This window comes from Carcharhinus amblyrhynchos, unplaced genomic scaffold, assembly GCF_965287045.1.
Source record: "Carcharhinus amblyrhynchos unplaced genomic scaffold, sCarAmb.v2.hapA scaffold_605, whole genome shotgun sequence".
Classification (NCBI taxonomy): Eukaryota; Metazoa; Chordata; class Chondrichthyes; order Carcharhiniformes; family Carcharhinidae; genus Carcharhinus; species Carcharhinus amblyrhynchos.
The window spans coordinates 52,530-65,719 of NW_027650345.1; the positions used below are offsets into that span (position 1 = coordinate 52,530).

The following is a 13,190-nucleotide window of genomic DNA, read 5'->3' on the forward strand; positions in this document are numbered from 1 at the left end:
ATGAATCACTCCCAGGACAGGTATAGCACGGGGTTAGATACAGAGTAAAGCTCCCACTGCACTTCCATAGAACATAGAACATTCCAGCGCAGTACAGGCCCTTCACCCCTCGATGTTGCACCGACCAGTGGAACCAATCTAATGACCCTCTAACCTAAACTATTCCAATGTTATCCATATGCCTATCCACTGACCATTTGAATGCCCTTCAAGTTGGTGAGTCCACAACTGCTGCAGGCAGGGCATTCCACACCCTTACTACCCTCTGAGGAAAGAACCTACCTCTGACATCCATCCTATAATTTGCACCCCTTAATTTAAAGCTATGGCCCCTTGTGTCAGTCATCAGCATCCGAGGAAAAAGGCTCTCACTGTCCACCCTATCTAACCCTCTGATCATCTTGTCTGCCTCAATTAGGTCACCTCGTAACCTTCTTCTTTCTAACGAAAATAACCTCAAGTCCCTCAGCCTTTCCTCATCAGACCTTCCCTCCATACCAGGTAACATCCTGGTAAACCTCCTCTGCACCCTTTCCAATGCCTCCACATCTTTCTTATAATGCAGCGACCAGAACTGTACCCAATACTCCAAGTGCGGCCGCACCAGAGTTTTGTACAGTTGTAACTTGATCTCACAGCTCCGAAATTCAATCCCTCTCCCAATAAAAGCTAACACACCGTACGCCTTCTTAACAACCTTATCAACCTGGGTACCAACTTTCAGGGATCTATGCACATGTACACCGAGATCTCTCTGTTCGTCCACACTACCAAGAGTCTTTCCATTTGCCCTATATTCTGCACTCCTGTTACTCTTACCAAAGTGAATCACCTCACTCTTTTCCTCATTAAACTCCATCTGCAACCTCTCAGCCCAGCTCTGCAGCTTATCTATGTCCCTCTGCAAACTGTAACATCCATCCTCGCTGTCTACAACTCCTCCGACTTTGGTGTCATCAGCAAATTTACTAATCCATCCTTCTCCACCCTCATCCAGGTTATTTATAAAAATGACAAACAGCAGTGGCCCCAAAACAGATCCCTGAGGTTCACCACTTGTAACTGAACTCCAGGTTGAATATTCCCCATCAACCACCACCCTCTGTCTTCTATCAGCTCGCCAATTCCTGATCCAAACTGCTAAATCACCCTCAATCCCATGCATCTGCATTTTCTGCAGTAGCTTACCATGGGGAACCTTGTCAAACGCTTTGCTAAAATCCATATACACCATGTCAACTGCCTTACCCTTATCCACCTCTTTGGTCACCTTTTCAAAAAACTCGATAGGCTTTGTGAGGCACGACCTACCCTTCACAAAACCGTGTTGACTATCCCTAATCAATTTATTTCTCTCTAGATTTATTTCACTCCAGCGGAGTGCCTCAAGGATCTGTTCTGGGACCCTTGTTGTTTGTCATTTTCATAAATGACCTGGATGAGGAAGTGGAGGGATGGGTAAGTAAGTTCGCTGATGACACGAAGGTCGGTGGTGTTGTGGATGATCTGGAAGGATGGCAAAAGTTGCAGCAGGACATAGATAGGATGCAGGACTGGGCGGAGAAGTGGCAGATGGACTTCAACGCGGATAAATGTGTTGTCGTCCATTTTGGCAGAACCAACGGGATGAACGAGTACACTATTAAGGGCAGAAGTCTGAGTAGTGTTGAGGAGCAGAAGGATCTTGGGGTCCGGGTCCACAGGACTCTTAAATCGGCCTCGCAGGTGGAGGAGGTGGTCAAGAAGGCGTATGGTGTACTGGCCTTCATTAATCGAGGGATTGAGTTTAGGAGTCGGGAGGTAATGCTGGAACTTTATAAGACCCTTGTCAGGCCTCATTTGGAGTATTGTGCGCAGTTCTGGTCGCCTCACTATAGGAAAGATGTAGAAGCTATTGAAAGGGTGCAGAGGAGATTTACAAGGATGTTGCCTGGACTGGGAGGCATGCCTTATGAAGTTAGGTTGAGGGAGCTGGGACTCTTTTCCCTGGAGAGACGAAGGTTGAGAGGCGACCTGATAGAAGTTTACAAAATGTTGAGAGGAATAGATAGGGTGGACTCTCAGAGGCTATTTCCCCGGTTTGAAATGGTCGCTACGAGAGGACACAGATTTAAGGTGCGGGGAGGGAGGTTCAGAAGTGATGTTAGGGGTAAGTTTTTCACTCAGAGGGTGGTGAGTGAATGGAATCGGCTGCCGTCAGTGGTGGTGGAGGCGAACTCGCTGGGGTCTTTTAAAAGACTTCTGGATGAGTATATGGGGTTTAATGAGATTGAGGGTTATAGATAGGTCTGTAGGTTGGTAGGTGATGTGGTCGGCGCAACTTGTGGGCCGAAGGGCCTGTTTGTGCTGTAGTGTTCTATGTTCTATGTTCTATGTTCTAGATGATTATAAATCCTATCCCTTATAATTCTTTCCAAAATTTTGCCGACAACAGAAGTAAGGCTCACCGGTCTGTAATTCCCAGGATGGTCTCTACTCCCCTTCTTGAACAAGGGGACAACATTTGCTATCCTCCAGTCTTCCAGCACTATACCTGTAGCCAATGACGACATGAAGATCAAAGCCAAAGTCTCTGCAATCTCCTCCCTAGCCTCCCAGAGAATCCTCGAGCAAATCCCATCCGGCCCAGGGGACTTATCTATTTTCACACTCTCAAGAATTACTAACACCTCCTCCTTAAGAACCTCAATCCCGTCTAGTCTAAAAGTCTATATCTCAGTATTCTCCTCAACTACATTGACTTTTTCCTGCATGAATACTGACGAAAAATATTCATTTAATGCCTCTCCTATCTCTTCAGGCTCCATGCACAACTTCCCACTGCTGTCTCTGACTGGCCCTAATCTTGCCCTAACCAATCTTTTATTCTTGACATACCTGTAGAAAGCTTTAGGATTTTCCTTGATCCTACCCACCAAAGTCATCTCATGTCCTCTCCTAGCTCTTCTTAACTCTCTCTTTAGCTCCTTCCTGGCTAATTTATAACTCTCCAGTGCCTTAACTGAGCCTTTACATCTCATCTTTACATAAGCCTCCTTCTTCTTCACCAGAGATTCAACTTCTTTAGTACACCCCAGTTCCCTCGCTCAACCACTTCCTCCCTGCCTGACAGGTACATATTTATCAAGGACTCGCAGTAGCTGCTCCTTGAATGAGCTCCACATTTCAGATGTTCCCAGCCCCTGCAATTTCCTACTCCACCCTATGTATCCTAAATCTCGCCTAATAGCCTCATAATTACCTTTCCTCCAGCGATAACTTCTGCCCTTCGGTACGTACCTATCCCTTTCCATCACTAAGGTAAACGTGACCGAATTGTGGTCACTATCAAAAAAGTGCTCACCTACCTTCAAGTCTAACACCTGGTCTGGTTCATTACCCAGTACTAAATCCAATGTAGCCTCACCTCTTGTTGGCCTATCTACATACTGTGTCAGGAAACCTTCCTGCACACATTGGACAAAAACTGACCCCTCCAACGTGCTGGAACTATAGCTTTTCCAATCGATATTTGTAAAGTTAAAATCCCCCATAACAACTATCCTGTTACGTAAGAACATAAGAAATAGGAGCAGGAGTAGGCCATCCAGCCCTTCGAGCCTGCCCCGCCATTCAATAAGATCATGGCTGATCTGTCGTGGCTCAGTTCCACATTCCCGCCCTCTCCCCATAACCCTTAATCCCCTCGCTTATCAAAAACCCATCAACCCACGTCTTAAAAATATTTAGCGAGGTAGCCTCCACCACTTCAGCGGGCAGAGAATTCCAGAGATTCACCACCCTTTGAATGAAGAAGTTCTTCCTTAACTCTGTTCTAAACCGCCCCCCCTTTATCTTGAGGCTGTGCCCCCTAGTCCTACTGTCCTTTCTGAGCAGGAAGAGTCTCTCAACCTCTATCCTATCCATCCCATTCATCATCTTATATGTCTCAATGAGATCTCCCCTCATTCTTCTAAACTCTAACGAGTACAAGCCTAGTTTATTCAGCTTCTCCTCATAGCTCAACTCCCTCAACTCCGGCATCAGCCTAGTAAACCTCCTCTGCACTCCCTCCAAGGCCAAAATTTCCTTGTGTAAGTACAGCGCCCAAAACTGCACACAGTACTCCAGCTGCGGCCTCACCAATGCCCTATATAGCCGCAGCAAGACCTCCCTACTTTTATATTCAATCCCCCTCGCTATGAAGGCCAGCATCCCATTAGCCTTCCTGACCACCCTCTGCACCTGCAGGCTGGGTTTTTGCGACTCATGCACAAGGACCCCGAGGTCCCTCTGCACCGTCGCCTGCTGCAGATTTTCGCCACGTAAGTAATAGTCCTTCCTACCATTATTCCTACCAAAGTGGACCACCTCGCACTTGCCAACATTAAATTCCATTTGCCATTTCCTGGCCCATTCGCCCAGCCTATCTAGATCCTTCTGCAAACTCTCCACACTCTCCGCGCAATTTGCCGTTCCACCAATCTTGGTGTCATCCGCAAATTTCGACACCATACACTCGGTTCCCTCCTCCAGATCATCGATATAAATGGTGAATAGCTGAGACCCCAGCACCGACCCCTGGGGCACTCCACTAGTCACCAACCGCCAATCCGAATAGCACCCATTGACCCCCACTCTCTGCCTCTTTTGCTCCTATCCAGGATTCTTTGCAATCCTTTCCTCTACATCTCTGGAACTTTTTGAAGGCCTATAAATACTCCCAGGAGGGTGACCTCTCCTTTCCTGTTTCGAATCTCAGCCCATACTACCTCAAGAGACAGGTCCACATCAAACGTCATTTCTGCCACTGTAATACTGTCCTTGACTAACAATGCCACGCCTCCCCCTCTTCTACCACCTTCTCTGCTCTGACTGAAACATCTGAACCCTGGAACCTGCAACAACCATTCCTGTCCCTGCTCTATCCATGTCTCTGAAATGGCCACAACATCGAAGTCCCAGGCACCAATCCAGGCTGCAAGTTCGTCCACCTTATTGCGTATGATCATTGCATTAAAATATACGCACTTCAAACCACCCTCCCGCCTGCCAATACACTGCTGTGACCTAGAAACCTTATCCATGACCTCCCTATTCTCATCCTCCTGTACACTGGAGCTACAATTCATGTTCCCATCCCCCTCTGAATCAGTTTAAACCCCCCTGAATAGCATTGGCAAATTTCCCCCCCAAGATATTAGTACCCCTCTGGTTCAGGTGCAGACCATCCCTCTTGTAGAGGTCCCACCTACACAGAATGAGCCCCAATTGTCCAAGTATCTGAACCCTTCCCTCCTGCACCATCCCTTCAGCCACAAGTTCAAATGTTCTCTCTCTCTATTCTTCTCCATGCTATCCCGCGGCATAGGTAACAAACCAGAGATAACCACTCTGTTTGTTTTAGACCTAAGCTTCCACCCTAACTCCCTGAATTTCTGTTTTATATCCATGTCCCTTTTCCTACTGATGTAAAGGGTGCCTACATGAACCACAACTTGGGGCTGGTTCCCCTCCCGCTTAAGGATCTCGAACACTCAATCAGAGACATCACGGACTGTGGCACCTGGGAGGCAACATACCAAGCGCGATTCTCGCATGTTCCCACAGACTCTCCCATCTGTCCCCTTATCTATGGAATCCCCAATCACTAATGCTGTTCTTTTCTTTCCCCTTCCCATCGAGCATCAAGGACAGGCTCTATTCCCCCCCATCAAACACTCCCAGGACAGGGACAGCATGGGGTTAGATACAGAGTAAAGCTCCCTCTACACTGTCCCCCCCATCAAACACTCCCAGGACAGGGACAGCACGGGGTTAGATACAGAGTAAAGCTCCCTCTACACTGTCCCCCCCATCAAACACTCCCAGGACAGGGACAGCACGGGGTTAGATACAGAGTAAAGCTCCCTCTACACTGTCCCCGCCATCAAACACTCCCAGGACAGGTACAGCGCGGGGTTAGATACAGAGTAAAGCTCCCTCTACACTGTCCCCGCCATCAAACACTCCCAGGACACGTACAGCACGGGGTTAGATACAGAGTAAAGCTCCCTCTACACTGTCCCCCCCATCAAACACTCCCAGGACAGGTACAGCACGGGGTTAGATACAGAGTAAAGCTCCCTCTACACTGTCCCCCATCAAACACTCCCAGGACAGGTACAGCACGGGGTTAGATACAGAGTAAAGCTCCCTCTACACTGTCCCCCCCATCAAACACTCCCAGGACAGGTACAGCACGGGGTTAGATACAGAGTAAAGCTCCCTCTACACTGTCCCCCATCAAACACTCCCAGGACAGGTACAGCACGGGGATGGATACAGAGTAAAGCTCCCTCGACACTGTCCCCCCATCAAACACTCCCAGGACAGGTACAGCACGGGGTTAGATACAGAGTAAAGCTCCCTCTACACTGTCCCCCATCAAACACTCCCAGGACAGGTACAGCACGGGGTTAGACACAGAGTAAAGCTCCCTCTACACTGTCCCCCGCATCAAACACTCCCAGGACAGGTACAGCATGGGGTTAGATACAGAGGAAAGCTCTCTCGACACTGTCCCCATCAAACACTCCCAGGACAGGTACAGCACGGGGTTAGATACAGAGTCTTAGTAGCGTTGAAGAGCAGAAGGATCTCGGGGTCCGGGTCCACAGGACTCTTAAATCGGCCTCGCAGGTGGAGGAGGTGGTCAAGAAGGCGTATGGTGTACTGGCCTTCATTAATCGAGGGATTGAGTTTAGGAGTCGGGAGGTAATGTTGCAACTTTACAGGACCCTGGTCAGGCCTCATTTGGAGTATTGTGCGCAGTTCTGGTCGCCTCACTATAGGAAAGATGTAGAAGCTATTGAGAGGGTACAGAGGAGATTTACAAGGATGTTGCCTGGACTGGGAGGCATGCCTTATGAAGATAGGTTGAGGGAGCTGGGACTCTTCTCCCTGGAGAGACGAAGGTTGAGAGGCGACCTGATAGAGGTTTATAAAATGTTGAGAGGAATAGATAGGGTGGACTCTCAGAGGCTACTTCCCCGGGTTGAAATGGTCGCTACGAGGGGACACAGATTTAAGGTGCGGGAAGGGAAGTACAGAGGTGATGTTAGGAGTAAGTTTTTCACTCAGAGGGTGGTGAGTGAATGGAATCGGCTGCCGTCATTGGTGGTGGAGGCGAACTCGCTGGGGTCTTTTAAAAGACTTCTGGATGAGTATATGGGGTTTAGTGGGATTGGGGGTTATAGATAGGTCTATAGATTGGTGGGGTTGATGTGATCGGCGCAACTCGTGGGCCGAAGGGCCTGTTTGTGCTGTAGTGTTCTATGTCCTATGTTTAAAGCTCCCTCTACACTGTCCCCCCATCAAACACTCCCAGGACAGGTACAGCACGGGGTTAGATACAGAGTAAAGCTCCCGCTACACTGTCCCCCCATCAAACACTCCCAGGACAGGTACAGTACGGGGTTAGATACAGAGTAAAGCTCCCTCTACATTGTCCCCCCATCAAACACTCCCAGGACAGGTACAGCACGGGGTTAGATACAGAGTAAAGCTCCCGCTACACTGTCCCCCCATCAAACACTCCCAGGACAGGTACAGCACGGGGTTAGATACAGAGTAAAGTTCCCTCCACACTCTCCCATTACCAAGTTCTGAATATTTTCTCTCAGTTACCTGTTCCTTGCAGTAAGATTTAAAATTCTCCAGCTTTTCATTCTTTAGTTTTTCAATCGCTATCTGGAACATCAGCTGATAAGACTTGATGAAAGTCTGAATATCATTTACTAAAGCTCCATCCAACTCACTAATATATCCAGCACTCTCTGCTTCGCTCATATCCAGCTGTTGCTTAAAATCATCCACCAGATCTTTACGTTTCTCATCCAGGAGAATCTGCATTGAACGTGGACTGGTCTTCACGGTTTCCAGAATGTTCTTCGAATCCTCCTCCTAACAGAGAGACAACCACATCTTGTTAGAGAGAGAAAAATTCATTCGACACTGTCCCCCATCAAACACTCCCAGGACAGGTACAGCACGGGGTTAGATACAGAGTAAAGCTCCCTCTACACTGTCCCCCCATCAAACACTCCCAGGACAACTACAGCACGGTGTTAAATACAGAGTAAAGCTCCCTCTACACTGTCCCCCATCAAACACTCCCAGGACAACTACAGCACGGTGTTAAATACAGAGTAAAGCTCCCTCTACACTGTCCCCCCCATCAAACACTCCCAGGACAACTACAGCACGGTGTTAAATACAGAGTAAAGCTCCCTCTACACTGTCCCCCCATCAAACACTCCCAGGACAGGTACAGCACGGGGTTAGATACAGATTAAAGCTCCCTCTACACTGTCCCCATCAAACACTCCCAGGACAGGTACAGCATGGGGTTAGATACAGAGTAAAGCTCCCTCTACACTGTCCCCCCAACAAACACTCCCAGGACAGGTACAGCACGGGGTGAGATACAGAGTGAAGCTCCCTCTACACTGTCCCCCCATCAAACACTCCCAGGACAGGTACAGCACGGGGTTAGATACAGATTAAAGCTCCCTCTACACTGTCCCCATCAAACACTCCCAGGACAGGTACAGCATGGAGTTAGATACAGAGTAAAGCTCCCTCTACACTGTCCCCCCAACAAACACTCCCAGGACAGGTACAGCACGGGGTTAGATACAGAGTAAAGCTCCCTCTACACTGTCCCCCCAACAAACACTCCCAGGACAGGTACAGCACGGGGTTAGATACAGAGTAAAGCTCCCTCTACACTGTCCCCCCATCAAACACTCCCAGGACAGGTACAGCACGGGGTTAGATACAGAGTAAAGCTCCCTCTACACTGTCCCCATCAAACACTCCCAGGACAGGTACAGTAAGTGTTCCGACACTGAGTAAAATTTGCTCTAGTACATTTGGGGTGTATGTAGCATTGCAATATTGTTGCTGCATTGGGCGTCCAATCTCTGGGAAGCCGGACATGAATGCCGCCACGACAGACTGTGAATGTTGGAATCAACAATTATCTGGAGTTAGGAGTCTACTCATGACCCTCAACCCATTGTCGTTTGTTGGAAAAACCCATCTGGTTGACTGATGACCTTTCGGAAAGGAAATCTGCAGTCCTTATCGTGTCTGGCCAAAATGTGACTCTCCAGACACTGCAATGTGGTTTGCTCTGAAGATGCCCTTTGGGAGGACAATAAATACTGGTCCAGCAGCGATTACCCACATCACGGGGATCAATGAAAGATAACACTCAAAATCAACTGATATGGAATCTGAAATACCTTCTGATTGCAGAAACTTTTCAACTCCTTTACACTCTCCTGATTCAGGCACTGAATCACGGAATTGAAATTAGATGTGAAAGACTGAACTGCATTCTCAATCTCAGCACACAATGTCTTCTCGAGACCAGAAATCTCCAGTTCCGTCTCCTTCCCACTCTCACCCAGAGAATCACAAAAATCCTTGACCAGTTGTACGGAGTAATCCTCCAAACTTTTCCTCATCGAATTGGGAGTGTGTGTAATCGTCTTTGTGTTAATGTCCAGAGTTGCCATCTAAAAACAGAGAAAACAGTGTGAAAATAAAGAGGAAAATTCCGTCTCCACTGCCCTCCATCAAACACTCCCAGGACAGGTACAGCACAGGGTTAGATACAGAGTAAAGCTCCCTCCACACTCTCCCAATACCAAGTTTTGAATATTTTCTCTCAGTTACCTGTTCCTTGAAGTAAGTATGAAAATCCTCCAGCTTTTCCTTCTTTAGATTTTCAATCGATATGTGGAACGTCTTCTGATAAGACTTGATGAAAGTCTGAATATCATTTACTAAAGCTCCATCCAACTCACTAACATATCCAGCACTCTCTGCTTCGCTCATATCCAGCTGTTGCCGAAAATCATCCACCAGGTCTTTACGTTTCACATCCAGAAGAATCTGCATTGAACGTGGACTGGTCTTCACTGTTTCCAGAATGTCCTTCGAATCGTCCTCCTAACAAAGAGACAAACACATCTTGTTGGAGACAGAAAAACTCATTCTGCACTGTCCCCCCATCAAACACTCCCAGGACAGGTACAGCACGGGGTTCGATACAGAGTAAACCTCCCTCTACACTGGCCCCCCATCAAACAATCCCAGGACAGGTATAGCACGGGGTTAGATACAGAGTAAAGCTCCCTCTACAATGTCCCCCCATCAAACACTCCCAGCACAGGTACAGCACGGGGTTAGATACAGAGTAAAGCTCCCTCTAAACTGTCCCCATCAAACACTCCCAGGACAGGTACAGCACGGGGTGAGATACAGAGTGAAGCTCCCTCTACACTGTCCCCCCATCAAACACTCCCAGGACAGGTACAGCACGGGGTTAGATACAGAGTAAAGCTCCCTCTACACTGTGCCCCCATCAAACACTCCCAGGACAGGTACAACATGGGGTTAGATACAGAGTAAAGCTCCCTCTACACTGTCCCCCCATCAAACACTCCCAGGACAGGTACAGGAAGTGTTCCGACACTGAGTAAAATTTGATCTAGTACATTTGGGGTGTATGTAGCATTGTAATATTGTTGCTGCATTGGACGTCCAATCTCTGGGAAGCCGGACATGCATGCCGCCACGACAGACTGTGAATGTTGGAGTCAACAATTATCTGGAGTTAGGAGTCTACTCATGACCCTCAACCCATTGTCGGTTGTTGGAAAAACCCATCTAGTTGACTGATGACGTTTCGGAAAGGAAATCTGCAGTCCTTATCGTGTCTGGCCAAAATGTGACTCTCCAGACACAGCAATGTGGTTTGCTCTGAAGATGCCCTTTGGGAGGACAATAAATACTGGTCCAGCAGCGATTACCCACATCACGGGGATCAATGAAAGATAACACTCAAAATCAACTGATATGGAATCTGAAATACCTTCTGATTGCAGAAACTTTTCAACTCCTTTACACTCTCCTGATTCAGGCACTGAATCACGGAATTGAAATTAGATGTGAAAGACTGAACTGCATCCTCAATCTCAGCACACAATGTCTTCTCGAGACCAGAAATCTCCAGTTCCGTCTCCTTCCCACTCTCACCCAGTGAATCACAAAAATCCTTGACCAGTTGTACGGAGTAATCCTCCAAACTTTTCCTCATCGAATTGGGAGTGTGTGTAATCGTCTTTGTGGTAATGTCGAGAGTCGCCATCTAAAAACAGAGAAAATAGTGTGAAAATAAAGAGGAAAATCCCGTCTCCACTGCCCCCCATCAAACACTCCCAGGACAGGTACAGCACGGGGTTAGATACAGAATAAAGCTCTCTCGACACTCTCCCAGTACCAAGTTTTGAATATTTTCTCTCAGTTACCTGTTCCTTGAAGTAAGTATGAAAATCCTCCAGCTTTTCCTTCTTTAGATTTTCAATCGCTATCTGGAAAGTCAGCTGATAAGACTTGATGAAAGTCTGAATATCATTTACTAAAGCTCCATCCAACTCACTAACATATCCAGCACTCTCTGCTTCGCTCATATCCAGATGTTGCTTAAAATCATCCACCAGATCTTTACGTTTCACATCCAGAAGAATCTGCATTGATTGTGGACTGGTCTTCACTGTTTCCAGAATGTTCTTCGAATCGTCCTCCTAACAGAGAGACAACCACATCTTGTTAGAGACAGAAAAACTCATTCTGCACTGTCCCCCCATCAAACACTCCCAGGACAGGTACAGCACGGGATTCGATACAGAGTAAAGCTCCCTCTACACTGTCCCCCCATCAAACACTCCCAGGACAGTGACAGCACGGGGTTAGATAAAGAGTAAAGCTCCCTCTACACTGTCCCCCCGTCAAACACTCCCAGGACAGGTACAGTACGGGGTTAGATACAGAGTAAAGCTCCCTCTACACTGTCCCCATCAAACACTCCCAGGACAGGTACAGCACGGGGTTAGATACAGAGTAAAGCTCCCTCTGCACTGTTACCTCATCAAACACTCCCAGGACAGGTACAGCACGGGGTTAGATACAGTGTAAAGCTCCCTCTACACTGTTACCTCATCAAACACTCCCAGGACAGGTACAGCATGGGGTTAGATACAGTGTAAAGCTCCCTCTACACTGTTACCTCATCAAACACTCCCAGGACAGGTACAGCACGGGGTTAGATACAGAGTAAAGCTCCCTCTACACTGTTACCTCATCAAACACTCCCAGGACAGGTACATCACGGAGTTAGATACAGAGTAAAGCTCCCTCTACACTGTTACCTCATCAAATACTCCCAGGACAGGTACAGCACGGGGTTAGATACAGAGTAAAGCTCCCTCTACACTGTTACCCTATCCAACACTCCCAGGACAGGTACAGTAAGTGTTCCAACACTGAGTAAAATTTGCTCTAGTACATTTGGGGTGTATGTAGCATTGCAATATTGTTGCTGCATTGGACGTCCAATCTCTGGGAAGCTGGACATGAATGCCGCCACGACAGACTGTGAATGTTGGAATCAACAATTATCTGGAGTTAGGAGTCTACTCATGACGCTCAACCCATTGTCGTTTGTTGGAAAAACCCATCTGGTTGACTGATGACCTTTCGGAAAGGAAATCTGCAGTCCTTATCGTGTCTGGCCAAAATGTGACTCTCCAGACACTGCAATGTGGTTTGCTCTGAAGATGCCCTTTGGGAGGACAATAAATACTGGTCCAGCAGCGATTACCCACATCACGGGGATCAATGAAAGATAACACTCAAAATCAACTGATATGGAATCTGAAATACCTTCTGATTGCAGAAACTTTTCAACTCCTTTACACTCTCCTGATTCAGGCACTGAATCACGGAATTGAAATTAGATGTGAAAGACTGAACTGCATTCTCAATCTCAGCACACAATGTCTTCTCGAGACCAGAAATCTCCAGTTCCATCTCCTTCCCACTCTCACCCAGTGAATCACAAAAATCCTTGACCAGTTGTACGGAGTAATCCTCCAAACTTTTCCTTATCGAATTGGGAGTGTGTGTAATCGTCTTTGTGTTAATGTCGAGAGTCGCCATCTAAAATCAGAGAAAATAGCGTGAAAATAGAAAGGAAAATCCCGTCTCCACTGCCCCCCATCAAACATTCCCAGGACAGGTACAGCACGGGGTGAGGGACAGAGTGACGCTCCCTCAACACTGTCTGCCATCAAACACGCCCAGGACAGGTACAGCAC

General features: G+C 47.6%; 1 protein-coding gene across 1 annotated transcript in view; it reads right to left on the reverse strand.

Annotated features, from left to right (window-relative positions):
- Window positions 1-13,190, reverse strand: part of LOC145339679 (uncharacterized) — a gene marked incomplete at its 5' end in the record, with an annotated part of 56,546 nt that overhangs the window by 10,553 nt on the left and 32,803 nt on the right. Inside the window, 6 exons of the mRNA XM_080184191.1 lie at window positions 7,648-7,923; window positions 9,270-9,545; window positions 9,706-9,981; window positions 10,907-11,182; window positions 11,343-11,618; window positions 12,757-13,032. Coding sequence (XP_080040317.1) covers window positions 7,648-7,923; window positions 9,270-9,545; window positions 9,706-9,981; window positions 10,907-11,182; window positions 11,343-11,618; window positions 12,757-13,032 — 1,656 coding nt within the window. The remainder of the gene's footprint in view (window positions 1-7,647; window positions 7,924-9,269; window positions 9,546-9,705; window positions 9,982-10,906; window positions 11,183-11,342; window positions 11,619-12,756; window positions 13,033-13,190) is intronic.